General features: G+C 32.4%; 1 protein-coding gene across 1 annotated transcript; it reads right to left on the reverse strand.

The window, feature by feature from the left end:
- Positions 1 to 533: 533 nt before the first annotated feature.
- Positions 534 to 8,375, reverse strand: LOC123554632 (uncharacterized). Its single transcript, XM_045344892.2, has 5 exons — positions 8,255 to 8,375; positions 6,770 to 7,027; positions 6,464 to 6,500; positions 5,754 to 5,852; positions 534 to 3,415 (listed from the first exon to the last, which is right to left on the reverse strand). Exons 1-5 carry the CDS (start codon positions 8,255 to 8,257, stop codon positions 3,015 to 3,017), a joined length of 798 nt encoding a protein of 265 aa, XP_045200827.2. The 5' UTR covers positions 8,258 to 8,375; the 3' UTR covers positions 534 to 3,014.
- Positions 8,376 to 19,299: the final 10,924 nt, after the last annotated feature.

The following is a 19,299-nucleotide window of genomic DNA, read 5'->3' on the forward strand; positions in this document are numbered from 1 at the left end:
TCTCGAAAAGAGAGATTGAAAGATGCGAAAAGTAGCAAATTCAGCGGGTTGTATTTCACGAACTGTAGTTTTCTTATTTAAAAGTTAACACCTCCTTTTCTTTTTGTTTTTCTAAAGTAGCGATCTAGTTCTTTATAGGAATATAAGTCTCTGAAAATCTGATATGCTAGAAAATGTCGAAAAAAACGTTATGAAGTAAGTGGATTTTATATGAAATAAAGAACAGCTGGATTTAGTGGTGTTCAGCCTATATAGACATTGTGGTGCTTATAATAAATTAATCATACTGCGCATGCGCAATATAATTCGGAACCTAACTCTGTGTGAGAACATAGTGTTACTCTGGTTATTTGTTAGCAAGGACAAAAATTATCACAATGAACAGTAGAAGGAAATGATAACGATAAATATACATGCACGCCTACAATTAGATATACCACTTATACGAACGGATGCTATCTGATACCGTTATAAATGTGTTTTTAAGAATTATAATATCATAACTACAAAAAAAATAAAGACCAATTTTAGATAAAATCAGTTTAATTACCTTTCAAAGACTTGCTTATTGACAACATATCATAATTAAGTAAAGAATAAATTAAAAATATAAATCAAAATTAACAACAGGTATATCAACGTAAGAAAAAGCTATGCAACAAATATATAAAAAATTATCACAGATATGCTTGATGAAACAAATGCGTTTACACGAAATCGAGACAAATGTTTCTTTTCTGATAACAACGACAAAGCGACAATGTGTTTTACCTGTGTAGTTAGATGCAACGTTAGATTACTGTGAAGTCATTAATATTCATGGGGGACTAATTTTCGTGGATCGAGGTTGAGTCAATCCACGAAATTTAATCCCAACGAACTAGTAAAATTCCTATTCATTAAATGTTCAAAAGTTGAAATCCACGAATATAAATCCCCGCAAAATTGCCGTTTTGACTAATACCACGAAATTTCATTCCCACAAAATTAAATGATTTTAAAGTAAATAAATAGATTTGTATTCGTATGAATAAAATCAAATCTTCTATGGCATCTTATGAGCTGAGTTTATTTGATTTAACTGATGTTGTTTAAGGCCTCTTGACAACATGTACTGAAAGCAAGTTCAACAAAAAACAAGAGCTGTCGGAGGACGGCAACGCACGACTATTCAACAGCCTTGTCAATTGAATGAATACAAAAGTTGAAAAAGGGGCATAATTTTGTAAAATGCAAAGTAGAGGTATTGAACCTCTGTACTGCATGTCATATCATGACAGTGAACAAGTGTGTGAAGTTTCAATCCTTTCCAATTTGTGGATACTGAGATACCAGCTTACATACAAAAACTTAACCAAAAACTGCTAAGTCAAAGGGCATAATTTTGTAAAAATGCCAAGTAGAGTTATTGGACCTTCACAGTGCATGTTAGATCATGACAGTGAACAAGTGTGTGAAGTTTCAATCCATTCCAATTAGTGGATACTGAGATATCAGATTACATACAAAAATTTAACCAAAAACTGCTAAGTCGAAAAAGGGGCATAATTTTGAAGAAAAAAAAGAGTAGAGTTATGGGACTTGCTTAGTGCATGTCAGATCATGACAGTGAACAAGTATGTGAAGTTTCAATCCATTCCCATTAGTAAGTACTGAGATACCAGCTTACATACAAAACCTTAACCAAAAATTTCTAAGTTGAAAAAGGGGCATAATTTTGTAAAAAAGCAAAATAGAGTTATGGAACCTGTGCAATGTAGGTCAGTTCATCACAGTGAATAAGTGTGTGAAGTTTCAATCCATTCCCACAAGTGGTTACTGAGATACCAGCTTACATACAAAACCTTAACCAAAAATTTCTAAGTCGAAAAAGGGGCATAATTTTGTAAAAAAGCAAAATAGAGTTATGGAACCTGTGCAATGTAAGTCAGTTTGTCACAGTGAATAAGTGTGTGAAGTTTCAATCCATTCCCACAAGTGGTTACTGAGATACCAGCTTACATACAAAACCTTAACCAAAAATTTCTAAGTCGAAAAAGGGGCATAATTTTGTAAAAAAGCAAAATAGAGTTATGGAACCTGTGCAATGTAAGTCAGTTTGTCACAGTGAATAAGTGTGTGAAGTTTCAATCCATTCCCACAAGTGGTTACTGAGATACCAGCTTACATACAAAACCCTAACCAAACTCGGGACGCGGACGCCGACGCGGACGCGGACGCCGACGCCGACTCCGACGCATGGGCGAGTCCAATAGCTCTACTATTCTATGAATAGTCGAGCTAATAAGAATGCTTCTGTCGTTATGGTTGATTTAAAACAAATCCCGATCCGTCGAGACGGACTTGTGTCAATTCTAACAACACTAAAAAGTTAATTTATCTGAAAGGACGGGAGACCCAAAACCATAAAATCTAAGATAGGAGAATTATGAAGAAAACCAAAGTAGAATGAGAAATATATAAGAAACGGCAAAACTTTAAACACAGCTGAGCGTAATCTGATAAAAACTAAAAACTCAATATTTAAAATAAGGATCCCCATTTAACAGTTGTGATTGGCTTAAAGCTTAAAGTGTAAATACTACTTATTTCATTTATGTTTAGTTGTTTTTGATAGTGAAATATTTTCCAAAATTTTAGACTGGTAATGTTGAATAAATCATTGTTAATAGCTTGATTCCAGTTTAAATTTTTCTGATTTACTAATAACTGCGCTTTTTTCAAACGCCTGTTTCAGAATTCTAACGAAATACTGGTATGATCGTACAAGTGAGATTATATGACTTATAGATTGTTGGCAAACAAGGAATATAATGAATACAAAAGTATATGAAAAAAAAATCTGCCTAACATACATAACATGTAAATATTCAACAACATATAAACGTAAAAAGTTATCACAGATTTGCTTCAGGAGGTAATAACAATCTTAAAAACAAACCATAAAATGTTTCTTTTCTTTTAAGCGTAATATTGCACGCGAAGTTCCGTGCAGCGTAGATACAGCATAGATTTTACATCTTATGAATGCTAAAATGATCTCTTCCAGGACCGGAGACGATATTATATGGATGGGAAGTTGCGACGTAGATTCGATCCTTCTCTTTAAGTTCAAAAACTGCACCTATGTTGCTTGACTGCTCTGATTGCTCGACAGTCATCTCGCATGCTGATATTGGGTTTTCAAGTAGAATGTGTTCTCCCCCTTCATTTGCTGAGATGCGATATACAAGATGTTTCACTGTTTGCTCATCACTTTGGGTAGTTGCGTTTTCCATTTTGGTAGTCAGCTGTGTGGTTATGTAGTATCTACCAGATTTCTGTATATAAATAGCCCCTTCCTTTTGTAGATATCTTAGTCCACCCGCTGAATTCATCATCTTATTCCAAAATATTTTTGTTGGCTTGCCTGGTACTATAGCAAAGCAAAATGTAAAAACAAAAGTTAAACTAAATTGCAAGTAAAGCTATACACTTACCAAATTAAATACCGTTATTTGATTTAAGGACGTAATTGAAAATAATCATAAACCGAGAACGTGAAATCATTGATCAGCTGAATTTGTTAGTGAAAATCTTTATCCTTTTACAATTTGATAAGGACTTTGAACAGTATAACAGAGAAAAAGGATGGCGAAACTGGCAAATGCTCATTAGAAATCAGATTCTTACAAATTTTTAAAGGGTATGAACTTACGACTTTTTTTTTCTCAAATAGATCTATCTTGCATATTACCTTTATATGTGTTGTAATATATTTCATAAATTTTATTTATAAAATTGTGTTATTTTACGGAAAATTTCGATAAGATAAATACAAAATGTATATCAATATTTGGATCACATGATAAAGGTATCTCTTAACATTGCTTCAGTCTGATTAATATTGAAACGAAAACAGTTATTAAATGTACTGCAATTTCTCTCAACATTTTGCGTGTTTCATAGAATGTCATAAGTCTTAAAACAGTCTTAAGACCAACATTCTGAGAGGTTTGCGTTTCAAATAAAGTCTAAAGTAAAGATTTTTCAAAAGCAAAAAACACACCGAAATCTAAGATGACCGCGTTCATGTTACTGATAAGTCAATCTAAGCGATCACTTAGACACATATTACTTGCTTGACATATTATACATATAACTCTCAATAAATATGAGCTTCACTCGAAAATGTCAAATTAGAATCCAAATTCTTTCAAACATTTGGGTTCTCCGTGTACAAACAAATACGACACTGAATTTCCAATAAATTACCGCTCAGTCATCAACTCTCAGGCACTTTGTTTAGTTCTGTTTGTAATAAAGGGCAAAATTTTAATGTTTTCCCTTTATTAATTTGAAGGGAGTTTGTACGGCCTAAGCAAGAGTTAACAACTCACCCTCAGACCAATTGGCCTTCGATTTGAATTCCATTGGCATTGATGACACTTTGGGTGCCTTTATATTTTGGCACAGACGACTGGCAATATACGGGAATTATCGCGTGAGCTATATTTTTTATTTTATTTCAAAAGATCAGACTGATCCTAAGTTATTGATAGGACTATATGTCTATGACTGAAGATAATACTTCTTACTGAAACGGTCCTAAGTGGAAAACTATTTCGTGCTAGTTTTGGTCTTACGACTTGGGACAGACTTCAGGCTTTCCATGAAAGGCGGATCTGATTTTCGAAACTATGGATCTTGCTTATAAATGAGCTATATGTAGAAATTGACTGGGTGAAAAAATGTCTAATTTCCTAACTTTCGCTAATAATAAATCTAACAAAATCTGTAAAAAATCCGTTGAGAGCATAGAACGCAACGGAGCAAACTAATAGCAATCTCGGTTTGACTGAGTCTGTTAATGGGAGGCAATGAAATATGCAACACCCCTCACGCCCCTAGCACCGGCTTAAGGACGTATGGGCGTTTCATTTTAGGATATTCGTCAATTAAAAAATCTTGTTTTTTTAAATATATCTTTCCCACATTGTTTATTCAGAAAATAAATGCCATCATTAAAATATGGCTAATAATATACCATCAAATTAAACAGATTGTACTTGTTTCGAAAATAATACTTTTACCTTTAATTTTTGCCTGATTTTGTCTTAATCTCATGTAAGATACACAGTGGGGTAGGGATTGGTAGTTTCTAATATCTATTTAAAAAAAACAGGTTTGGTCTTATCACTGTGACATATATAAACAAATGAAAAAGAAAGTTTTCAACATATCAATTGATATTTGTTTTTTGGTTAGGAATTATGAAACAAAACAAAAAGAACTAAACGTGTCACGATTCGTCAATTTTTACAGTTTTATCTAAAAATCATTTCATATATGCACGGTGACCCAGACTTTCTTCCTTTCCATATTGAATAGGTTTAAATGCATTACAAAATGGGTGGGGTAATTATGTTAACATTTAGAACATTTCATAAAAATACGTAAGGCATGAATCCTTGTAGCACTAAATATTAAATATTTTATAAAAAACGACCATTTTTTTTCAAGTTTAAGGCTTAAACATTAGGTGTAGAAAACGCCCTATAAAATAAAAACCAGTGCGGTGACCTGTGCCTTCTCTTCTCTTATATGCTTTAAAAACAAATGATCTTCAAGCTTACTATGAAACAATTCTTTATTATAGAAACATTGTAACTCATAAACGGAATTATATATCAGTAAATTTGAATGCTCTCCATGATCCCATAGGAACAAGAAATATAACAACTCTTATACATTAAGAATAACTTGAGATTTACCTGGCTTCACATGTGAACCAATATGTTTAAGCTGCATTATATGTTCTTCTTTTACAGAAATTATGCAGTTAATGTCTGCTGGATTGAATGAAAGATATTCTGAAATTTCAAAAAGGAAATAAGGGTGTTACTTTGAATGTTAGAATACATGTTAATTTTGCATATTACAATTTTGTCATTGAGATTTCATTATCACTAGCTGGAAATAAACAAAATACATGACAGTAAACATACTGTCTTTGTCAATTTAAATCGTCATATGATTTCTCGTTAACAATAAACTTTAATGGCACACAATACATGCCAGTACTAAATGGAGTTAAATATGCACCATGTTTGTATACAAATGATAGAAACAACCTAATATGAAAAACCTCAAAGGTATTAAGAAAATACTATTTGTAAGCATATTAAGCATAATGAAAGTAATTATAATTGAGCCACACCATGAGAAAACCAACATAGTGCATTTGTGACCAGCATGGATCCGCGCAGTCTGGTCAGGATCCATGCTGTTTGCTAATGGTTTCTCTAATTGCAATAGGCTTTGAAAGCGAACAGCATGGATCCTGACCAGAGTGAACGGATGCGCAGACTGGTCTGGATGCATGCTGGTCGCTGGTTTTCTTATGGTGTGGCTCATAATTATTAATTTAAGCGAAATATTGCGATTTTCAGAAAGTGTAAAATAGTATCTTAAGAAGAGATACCTGGATTAGCATTATTGTTGTATTTTTCAGCTGTCATCTAAAATATTAAAGGTCAGAAAATATGAGTAAAATGGACTTGTTATAAAATCAAACAAACAAACAAACAAACAAAAAACTATTGTAGACTAAATAAAGTTCATTGTGTAATCCGCCTGTATTCAAATTTACATATTCAAATTTACATTGTTTAAATATGATTGATATGTTTGTCATATTTTTTGTTGTATTTCTCATAAGAAGTAATTTTCTGGTTTGGATATGTTTTTTTTTAAGAAAATGGAGGATAAACTATATATAATAATATACCTTTGCAATCAGTTCGTGCAATACATTGCTGGCATTGTGACAATACTGTTTTCGCTTTGTGTTCTTGTCATTTTTCACTATTAACTGCTTCAGCAAATCTGGATTTTCCTTGGCATTGGAAACGTCCTCATCAGAATAACAGAATCTCGGTTCAGCTGGGGCTAACCTAAGTGCACGCCAGTACACAACTAGGAAAAGAAGTATCAACACAAAAGAAGATGCGGTGCCGACCAACCCTGTTAATACTTCTTTACGGGCCTATATGTAAGAGCGAAAACATAGTACTAGTGTCTTAAATATAACAAGTAAACCATTTGCCTCGTAATATACAATCATTTTGAAATGTTCAATTCATTCTGTTTGTTTGTTATATTTTGAAAGTAATTTAGACATGGTAATTTACTCTGCAATAATGGTCTAACAATCAGTATAAGGATATAAACGACGAAGAAGAAGAAGATGTTTTATGCATTAAATCAATGAAGATCCATAAATGGATATTGCAGCAGTACTCGTTCAGACAAGTTTAACATTTCTTTTCAGTTAGATGTCACTTGTAACTTAGTTTTGGGAGAGACAATTAAACATGTTTACTAATCATTTAAGCATAAATATAATGGCAGTCAGGCCATTTTTTTCTTTTTTTCAAAAGTTTTAAGGACATAGGTTGAGGGATATCAAGAATCTTTACTATTTTCATAGATGAATAATTGCAAAAGTTTTAAATAACTTGGATGATTCCAGACAAACTTTCTAATATACTGTATTCTTAATTAAACAATGTCCTGGCATTCAATGACAAAATGATATCTCATCTTCTTATATCTGACAAGTAGGGCATATTCTGTCTCCATATGGTTTATTATATGGAAGACTCCGTCGCAAGTCGATGCGACAATAACCCAAATTTTTAAAATGCTATTCTGAACTTCCTTATTTATAACTGTTAAGTATTTAATGAAACTGAACTCTCAACGAATAGTGCTCGACCCGGATTCAAACATATATATATTCGAATCCTGTGTGTAATTTTAAGACACTGTCTTTTAATATTAAGGCAGTACTGCACTAAAAAGTTTATTTTGATAACGAGAGATAAAATTTAACCTAAAATGGTTTAGATATAGATTATTACGTATAATTCAACCGGTGTGCGTTCAACATTGACGGCTGTTTACATCAAGTGGTTAAAATGAAATATCGGTTTTATATTTCATAGCATTTCAATAAAAGAATCATGCAGTCAAGTTAATTATAACTCGTAATACTGAAAATAACTATAAATTAGCCGTTTGTTGACTGTATCAGACATTATAGATTTATTGAATTTCGAGAAATTAAAGCAATAGGTCATTGTTAAACTCGTTTAAACATGTATTTATACATTTAGAAGATCCTGATAAACAGTTATACATATGTTTATAAACAGGTTAGTCAATGTTTCCATAAAATATTAACATACATAAAAATACACAAATATCATACCATACTGATGCAGTTAAGATAGTCCCAGAGAAAACACCATGTTACTTTAACTGATTTCGTTCACACCCTCGGGTACTTCCCTGACTACTGCATATATCTAAATCAATATTGCAAATCTATACCCGTAGTTTAGAAAACTAAATCGATCTCAACCCAAAAATAGAAATAAACACTTCAACGATATAGAATGTAGAAGTTTACTAAATTCATTTGGTCGGAATATAGTGTAGCTTCTCATTAACAAATTATTATAAATAAAAATGTATGTAAACTTTTTCGTTTAATTTTAATTTAAAGTTATTTAATTCATGCAAGAAAAATAACACAATCGTTTTATTATGGATTTGTTTGATTTTGGCAAGACTTTTTCGGCCTTTGTAAAGTCATTTAATGTACCTGTATTTAGGAATGTCGTTTATATCGGTGCTAGAAGGAATGAGGGATGTTGCACATGTCATGACCTCTCAATAAAGCGGAGTCTGCTTTTGCGTTCTATTTATCCAAAGAACCTTCTTTTATAACTTGGTAGCTATAAAAGACAGTATTTAAGTCTCGTGCGGCTGACTTAGAACGTCTCTCCGTACTTAGACTCAGTGTTCTTAAATATTTTGGCCGTTTTGCATCATTGAGTCCATTCAATATACCAGCATAATTTTCCATAAGCTAGAGGTGAGGAAAAAGAAGTTGATGCGCATTTATAACCTCTTATGATGAGAATCTTTCAGACAAAGTCTGCTATTTTATTATATAACTATATAATTTCTGTAAAAATATCGGCTTGTATTTCACAAGTTGATATGAACAGGCAGAAAGAATTCCGTATTGTGCCTTTTATATTGTGTGTTACCGGACTACTTTCATTGATATGCAAACCTAACACAGCTCTATAAAAAGCGCACATAAAACTTCAGTACGTTCCATTTTAACGTCAATAAATATTGAAGATTTTGTTTAATAACAAAACACCAAAGGTGGAGGTATATAATAAAAGCGTCAGTAGAACAGTAGCTAGACCTGGGATATGTATTCGGCTCTTGTGGATTTTGCAAGGTCGGATGACACTCGGCACTTGCATTCCTCGTGAGATCCGATATGGCTACTCTAAATTTTTGGCCCGACTCTAAATGTTTTATGGCCTTGGAGTATATTTTTTTCAATTTTTTAACAATAAGTTGCAAAACTGCACCTTTTATGCTTTAAACATGGTCAATGATGTTAGAAATCAACTTACTGATGCTCTAAAGGCATAACCCCCTTATTTGTATTCATTTTTTTTTATATTGGAATAATTTCCGAGTAGTCTCACTTAATTAAAAAAAATTCAAAAAAAAAAAAAAAAAAAAAAAATTCCGACCTACCTACCCTATTTTTTTTAGCATGTTACCGGAAACAAAGTTTTTCTAGGCCTAAAATGTGTACCGAACTACTTTCCAACTTAAAAAAATACAAATGTTTGTAAAGAATATACCACATGTCTTAGTAATTCAAAAATGAACAAATATTTATTCAATCAATTTCATACTTTTACACTTTAGTTTACCAATTGCCCGTTATGTTCTATCTATACGCATTTTCCATGTAATGTGTGACGATATACTTATTTTTGGGGAACATCTAGAGCTGAAGTAAATTTATTTGGAATTTTAAGCACTCAGTTGCCCTTTTCTGGTGTACATGCATCTGTTAACCGTACCTAATAACGCAAACACCGGTTCAATACGACAACACATATCTGTACATATCTCCGAAAGTGTTGTCACTTTTTCAAATGAAAAATAAACAAGGTCATAGACAATTGTATATTTTCCGAAAAGATCTATATTTAGATCTGATATCTGATACATCCTACTGATCTCGCTATTAGTCTATTGCAATCAATACATTTTCACATAGTTTAAGATCAAAACAAATACTTCAGTATTTCATGTCATAAAATATATTGTGAAATTAAACAAAATCTTTAAAAGTCATTGTTACGGATTCATTTCGCCATCGATATTTCGATCAGATAGACACGCAACAACTTGAAATAATGCGTTATATTTCATCTTGTCGTTATGTAAACTTACTGAGAAAAGTAGAAAAACTGAAGTTTTTGACACGAAAATTGTTTAAAAAAATTCAACATTTCGGCTAGAAATTTAAATGTAGAAATTCAAAACAGCTCGCGCTAACGGCACAGAACCTGTCCAGTCAAAATTGATTACATGGATAAGGTATTTTTTATGTAACGAGGAAGTTTGCGGTAACTTAAACATGTTAAAGCTGCGGGTACAAGACATGTTTTTATTGGCGTTATTGGCTCAAGCCTCTTAAATATCCAGTCGTATTAATTCTAACGTTGTGTTATTTCTATGAGACATTTAAATCTCGCTTTTCTACAAATCCGGCGGTTCGCAGTCCTGCCTGTGCCGGCTGAGGTTTGACACCATGTAGCCTTAAACTAGGCCATATTTTTAATTTCCGCTTTGATACACAATACAGAATATATAAAAAAAATATATGAACTTCTGTACCAAAATGTATTGGTAAATATATGTAATTTACAGATATGTGCTGATTTTCAAAAGGAGATCACAGATCAAAACAGTTTACTTTTAGCCAAATGTGCATTTCATTACTTAAGAAATATTATAAATTGGTGTCATACAAACTTTCAATAATAAAATGCTATATCCATTATATCAATGACTTGCTTGTTTTAGGAAAGTTTAGCTAGGAGGTATATTAGTATTACTAGGGAAAGCACGATACTTTTCAAAATGGCGTCGCCGATCAGTGCAACATGGCCTATTTATAACCTAAGTTAAAATTCAATGCTCAATATCAAGTTCTCGCGTGTCTATCTGGCGGAAATACGACTCTGTACGTAATCGGCTATAAACATTTAGAGTGATATTCGCCGTACTTCAAAGATCAGCATATCACTTCTTGAATTATTGTTGTAAACTTTAATATTAATCTATATAGGAGACTTGGTTTGTTTATATCATTTTGCTTTGTTTGAACAAAATAATAATCAGCACTCGCTTGTCTATATTGTTAGATTATTGCGCTAGTATAGAGTGGTACATAAAACCTTTTGTGCACAGTTATATGGAGACGAATACTATAAATTTTACAGAGATATAAAAGTTAAATACTAAAATAAAAAGGAAGTAAAAATTTGCCTTTTTTATTTACGGAGGTCCTGCTGAACGTTTTATCATTGGGGTTGGATTTCTAAAGAGCAGCATTTTTTCAATATATTTTAATGAAAACATTCAGTTCAGACTTCCTCCTATATAAAAACACCTAAAAACAAAACAAAACAAAACAAAACAATTTAACAAAAAAAAAGACAATTATTGTTTTACACTAAGAGAAGCTCTGGACTGAGAATGAGTCATGGAAAGCATATTTTTTCTTCAGAAATAAAAGGTTATATCTGCGGGGTAACGAACGTGATTTACAGCATACACATTTTCAAACGTACCATCTTCACATCTGTGAGACAGCAAATCGTCATTAATATTATGTATACCGGTTCTTCTTTTCCGGGGGTGCTTCTGATTCAATTTGACAATTTATTTGTTTTCAATTTGTATCAAAGTGCTCTCATAGAAGGTATGTTCCGATGAATAAGACACTTGAACACGTGGTCCACACGAAAATTGCTTGCAACATGTTTTTGAGCTGATCATTCGTTTTGTATGTGACTGCATTTATATTAAGCTTAACTGTCTCGGTTATTAAGAAATAAATGGAGGCTGTTAGCTTTTAAAACAGGTTTAAAATGCAACTACGCCTTCTATATTAAAACCTCGATAAAAACATAGCATGCCATTAGTAAGAAAATGTTCTGCAGAAAGTGTGTATTATAACTGGCCTGATTAATTCAAACAAGCTATTTTCTGTACTGAAAACTTCTTATATCATTTAATTCTAATTTGTGTGCCTTGATAACTATCAACAAGGATTTTAAATGTTACGATATAATATTTCCAAAGTACCCAATTGCTGGAATTACGTTAAGATTACGCCTTTCTCTGTTATGAAAAGTCACCTAGTCTGGAATTTACACGACTAGATGGTATGTTTAGGAAGTACATTTAGTTTTTAACAAATGCGCTCGACATCATATCTCGTGGTTTCGACATCTTATCTAGTGCACACGACATCTATCTCCTGATCACGGCATCTTATCTCATGGTAATGACATCTGCTTTGGTACGTATGACATCTTATCTCGTGGTCAAGACATTTTATCTCGAGCGCATGACATCTTATCTCGTGTATACGACATTTTAACTCGAGCGCACGTCATCTTTTGTGCACGACATCTTACATCGAGCACACGTTGAGCGCACGACATTTTAGCATTTAATTAAATTAAAACTTTTGGAAAGTAGCATGACACAACTGCCTTCCATACGTTCATTTTAATACATCTGTGTTTAACATTTTTCTATAAACAGAAACCCGCTCGCAAAAAAATGAAAATAGAATTAATAAATTTATATATATATAATAATAACATGTATAAACAGATCAAACAAAACCAGCCATTGTCACTTTCGTGACCTGTACCTCTTTTGCAGTGATGAGCTACATGGCCCCTTTAGTTCAATTGTTCTAAGATTTAAAAAATCCATTCCAAAATGATAAAAGTCTAAATGTAATAAAAACATATAAATCGTACTAGGTTTTTTTAGCAAATAAAATTTCAAAACGCTTGATTAACCAGCTTAAAATATTAAAATAAAGCTCTAATTATATATAAAAAATCTCAGCTGTTGAAAAGTTCTTAAAAAGAACAACCTGATTTTTAGGCTTATTAGCAACTAAGTTGAACGCAATTCAAATAATATCAATAGACAAATGTACTATTTTAAAAGTGGAATTCTTAACAATTTTATTTTTTACCATTTCGTTGATTATTCAATGGAAATATGCTACTTAACACTTTTTAACTGGGCTTGTGCTTTAATTATCTGGATTTCGAAAATAAATAAGTCTTACCTTTGATATTGCTTGATGTTATAATTGCATTTTTTAACAGCATAATTTCTTCTCATTAGCATAACTTGAATAATGGCTATTTTAGTTTTCTGATTATTCTTTTAAAAATCTATTAACTTTGAAGTCATCGTATCTCTATATCTTATCTTAATTCAATTTATAAATAAATGAGTTTTATTTTACGTTTATTGCGAATTTGATCTTATCTATTTACATCTTGTCGGTGTTATATATAACTATGACTGAGAGGGTTTTGTTATACTTACAAAAACAACTACCTTGTGCTATAATGTTTCGTAATAATTACAGTCGTTATAGATGAAAACAATTAGTTTGTCTTAAACTGTTTGGTAATAATTACTGTCATTATAGAATGAGAAAATGCTCTAAAAATGCAAAAAATGTGAAAGCACTCTAAAAACGGAATTAACTTTAGGTAAATTAAGGTTTCGACTCGACCACCTAGAGGTCAGAGTATGAGGTACAGATTACCTGTATAGAATTCCAAAACAGTATAAATTTCTATCATATTATTTTGACTATTTCCCAAAAGTTAAATATGACTGTTTTAGGACAAACACATATAAAGGTTTGTAAATAAGGTAATTTATCTCCAATACAGACGTTTTTTATTTTTGAATAGCAAAAAAATACTGAAAACAACTAAACAATTTGAAATTTCTTGCATTAAATGCCTGCTTGTATTTTTTATTATTCACAAAAGAAAAACTGAAAGTACCAATTAAAGCATTATGTGACATATAACTGGTTTCGTCAGCTTTTCCGAGTATGAGTCATTTAGTGAAAGTCATAGATAAGCTTTAGGACATAATATAAATTTTAGGTTTAAACATACTAGCGAAGTGCTGACCTAATTCTTATTGCAACACATTATAGGTGCATAACAGAAACATTATTTGCAACGAAATAATCTCAGTAAATGCAACGTAACAATATTTCAGACATTCAAAATGTTGCACTAATCTTCTTTAAAGTTTGTAATGAATTCCTTTTTAAGATCAAAGTGACGAAAAAGCATCTATTAAACACATAATTATGCTTCAATAACATGTTTTATGGTGATTTTATGCTCATGATTACCTAATAAAATAGTCAGTGGAAAAGATGGATTTTCAAGAAAAGCGTGCATAGTCTTTTCTAACATTTCTTGTAATTAAATGCACCTTACATGTATTCGGGTCCGGGTAAGGGTACAAAATTCACATGTTGATAATAAATACTTATGGAAATAAAATGAAAAAAAAATGGGTGGGGTGCATGATTGGGATGGCGGGGGTGACTGGGTGGAGGAGCGAGGTGGGGAAAGGGTACAACTTTGCATGTTGATAAATATTCATGATACGTTAAAGGTTAAAAAAAAATAGGTGGGGAGGGCGGAATAGGTGTGACCAGGGCAATAAGGTGACCGGATACACAGCTTCACATGTTGATACTAAATATAATCAAATTTTACCAATTGGTTAGTTTGATATGTACAAATATGTGCATTTTTAAAAAGGCAAAGGGCAATAACTCTGAAGTTACTAAAATATGTTATGAAGCAGAAATTGCCAAATAATAAATTTATAATATCCTATATATACTACTCAAAATTTGATAAGGTCCACCTTTTTAATCTGTAACTAGTATTGTTTGGGTTAACACACTAAACAGTTTATGATATATTAAGTTTTGTTTGTATTGTTTATTTGATAAAATCGATTAATTAGTCATCTGAGTTGAATTACGAGAGAGATTGTCACGCCTAACTTTACGAATAAACGTAATTTTCTAAAAGTAATATTAATTCCTTACATGTACGTATTCTGTTTCAGGAAAATCTTTCTGTCTTCAAGTTCATCATAAAGATCTAATGCCTGGAAATTTTGGGAAGGAATGACGGTATGTAAGTCGGATATCGACCTCGTGCAATCAGCCTTTCTCTGTAGAAAAAAACGTGCGCACGGGCTTCTCGAAACACCCCGAGCGCTTCGCGCTCTCGATGCTCACAAGAAGCCCGTGCGCAGGTCTTTCCTACAGAGAAAGACCTCGTATTCTGTCGATATCCTATACGTTAATTACCGATATAAAAGTGGTTTCTTTCGGAAAGTTTTCAACGAAACAATCCGTACTGAAGTTTGTATTTTTTTCAGATATTTTTCTGTCGGAGACAAAAGTTCGACACAACATCACCGATATTTGAAATATTGGCCTAGATTTCATAGAGATGATCATTCTGAGCAAGTTTCAAATGATAAAACAAAGACAAAAGCCACCGATGCAATTGATAACAAGAGCTCGTAGAACACGAAATGACCCCCTTGGTGCATTCAGTAATTGCACAGGAACAGACATTATTTGGACACTGTGCACAAAAATTCTACAGTTCTTGGTCAAAGTATCTGTGACCTTTGACCTGTTAACCTAAAAATCAATAGGAGTCATATGCAGATCATGATAAACCTCCCTATTTAGTTTCGTGATCCTAGGTCCAAGCATTCTCAAATAATCGTCCGGCAAATTTTAACTGTTCCAGGTTACTGTGACCTTGACCTTTGACATAATGATCTCAAAACCAATAGAGGTCATCTGCTGGTAAAGATCAACCTTCCTATTGAGTTTTGTGATCATAGGCCAAAGCGTTCCCAAGTTATCATCTGGAAACGGTTTTACTGTTCTGGGTCACTGTCTCCTTGACCTTTGACCTATTGACCTCAAAATCAAAATGTCTTGTCTGCTGGTCATGACCAACCTCCCTATCCAATTTCGTAATCCTAGGCCAAAGTGTTCTAGTGTTATCATCCGGAAACCGTCACTTTGACCTCAACCTTTGACCTACTGACTCAAAATGAAAAGGGGTCATCTGCTGGTCATGACTAACCTCACTATCAACTTTCATGGTCCTAGGCCCTAGCCTTCTTCAGTTATCATCCGGAAACCGTTTAAATGTTCTGGGTCTCTGTGACCTTGACCTTTGGTCTAATAACCTCAGAATCGATAGGAGTCATCTACTAGTCATGATCAACCACTCTATTAACTTTTATGAGCCTAGGCCTAAGCGTTCTTGAATTGTCATCCGGAAACCGTTTAACTATTCTGGGTCAATTAGACCTTGACCCTTGACCTACTGATCTCAAAATCAATAATGGTTATCTGCTGGTTCTATATTCAACCATTCTATAATCTTTCATGATCCTAGGCCTAAGCGTTTTTGAGTTATCATCCGTAAACGGATTGGTCTACAGACCGTCCGACAGACCGACAGACCAACAGACTGACCGACATCTGCAAAACAATATACCTCTCCTTCTTCGAAGGAGGTATAATTAACTCATATCAACTATTACAAATTCAAGAAGTTGTTGTATGTGCTGTATTTTACACGGAAATTACTCTTTACTCATGGACACATGACTCGACAATAATCGTCTGACCCTATGGGGCACTTGAATAAGATCACATAGGCATATCGGTTTCTTATATAACTAACAGCTGACAAAATTAGTAATGTGATAAAATAAAGCACTAAATTCCTACAATATTGGTACATATGACATTTTTAAATGTGTTAGATGTAAAACATGATAATTTCTTTTATTATAAGTGGACAAAATAGATGAATCATTTTACAGAAATAAGTAAATACAGTTCAGATATGTATCTAGAAATTTAATAGATCAACCCTTTTGTTTTTTGTTCGAATGGCCACTATTTTTCTTAAATATTTTAAAGGTCATTTTACGCCGATTTTGATTTAATATTCAGAACACCGATGGTACTAATAGGAACTCATTGAATCTGAATATATCTTAAGAAGTTTTGCATTTTGTATCTAAAAATATTCTGTTGACTTTTTTCCACTGTAAATTTCAGTCACGTTTAACACCAAAATATTTTTAAAATTCAATTTTACTTCATTAGTTATAATACTTTCAGACTGAGTAAATCTTATTTTATACAGATTTTATCACAAAAGCAACATTTTAATGTAACATGTTTGTTACCTTTCCAAAAAGATTACTTTTCAAACGATTTTAATAATGAAAAAATAATTTTTTGCCATAAACTTAATATATAAAACAATCCAGACTGATCTTGATCTTGTAAATTAAAGCCGGAATATACGAAAACCCTGTTACGGATTACGTGGATCAAATGAGTTCACATTGTTTTAGTGTGCTAGTACAGAATTTAAAGATTCGTGTCACCATTTCTTTAAATTCTACATGTATCCTTTTGTTTTATAACCAGTGGTTTATCACATAACTCTTACATTAGGAGACAATTATATATACTCTTTATTTCTACTTTTCAGTGATTATAACATATAATAACAATTATATACGTACATGTATATGAGAAAACATGAAACAACGTTAGTATAAACAATGAACACATGGTTATCAAACATGTGTGAATAAAGTTCATTATTACAATATTCTATAGATATTTACACAGCAAAATCATATACATGTCAAGCTGCAATGGGATACAATTAACCCATATATCAGAAAGATGAAATCTTAAGTCTATTTCTATATATAAATCATCAAGTAGACAGAGCAAATATTACTTAAACTACGTAATAAAGCGAATTGTTGCGACTTTTTACAATTTAATGGAATTTGAAACTCGCGTTTAATTAAGTTATATAATTGTAATGATCGCTTCGTGTACTTAAGGTATTAGGCCCCTAATAGTAATGTTTGAAAAATGGCATTTGCTTGGTATATTCTTACAGCTGACCGTGCTTAGCAATTTGTTGCAAATTTTTAAAAACTTTTACCGTGCCGTTTTTTATAAATTTTGTGTAATTTATGGTATTTCCTCAAGCTCAAGTAGAGACAAATTTCATAGTGGCGACCTTTATCCAAAACGTTTGCAGATAATTCATTATACCATTATTTTTTTATATAAGAATCATCAAACTATTTGTAAACAATTATAAAACTAAAAAATAGAAGTGTCAGTATCATTTTTTTCTAGGGTGCCTCAAGTAAACGGATTTAATGAGACAGAATTCTATCTCCAGCATTGAAAAATTAAGGTCGAACCCTGCGGGTCTGTTTTGAATTTTGCTCACTTCATTCAAAAATAACTGTGGGGCAGAAGTAAAACCTACCTACATTTCTTCCACAATATGTAATCTAAAGAATGCAGGCAAAATAGAGAACTTTTACCGCACGTAACTCAGTATTTTTAAAGATGTCTAACTCTACCCCTTCTATTTCAGAGGTAAATTCACTTTAAACAGCAAGAAATCGCTTATCAAATGAATATTTTCCACTTCTGTACAATAAATCAATAACAAGTCTTGAAAGAAGTTAAAACTTACTAGAAAAAAAGAAAAATAAGAAAAAACAATTTGGGTCCCAGTGGGGCTTGAACCTACGCCCCCCTGAAAATTGCAGCCAAAGTAGGTGTATTGTAGAAACTGAATACTCTTCAAAAAGGAGATACTCTATTATGGGCCTAATACCTTAAAATGGTCTTTTCTCCCTAGGTATCTTGTCAAAACGAAATACAAGATATCTAAATTAAAAAAAACAACTCATGAAAATGTCTTCAGCAAATACATACATGTATTCTCTTGGGGCAGATTTACGTCTTATTTTGAATTAATAAAATAATTTGTATGTCCTCTGTACAGTGCAAATGAAGTTATACGTCATGTTTATATAGAACCGGGACTTGCTAGCATCAGAACCTAGAAAATTCAGAATATCGGGATCTATTAGACATCGCAAGGGTTGCTCTAAGCTTCAACAGCAAATGTGCTGATAGACTGATGGTCCAAAGTTTTCAGAAACTTTTAGCAGATTTTTTTTTTCTAATTTCGGCGAAAACATGACATTCCGAAATGATATGCCTATTTATAGCACTCTCTTGACATTGACAAACAAGACAGCTTACAATAGTACAAGACATGCATTTCTATAATCATCACTAACTGATATGTCTTATAAATTGAATATAAAAAAGCAAACATTTTTATTCAACCCCTGCTCAAACAGTACTGAGAGAACTTTTACAACATGTTTGAT

The sequence above is a fragment of the Mercenaria mercenaria genome, chromosome 7 (genome assembly GCF_021730395.1).
Source record: "Mercenaria mercenaria strain notata chromosome 7, MADL_Memer_1, whole genome shotgun sequence".
Taxonomy (NCBI): domain Eukaryota; kingdom Metazoa; phylum Mollusca; class Bivalvia; order Venerida; family Veneridae; genus Mercenaria; species Mercenaria mercenaria.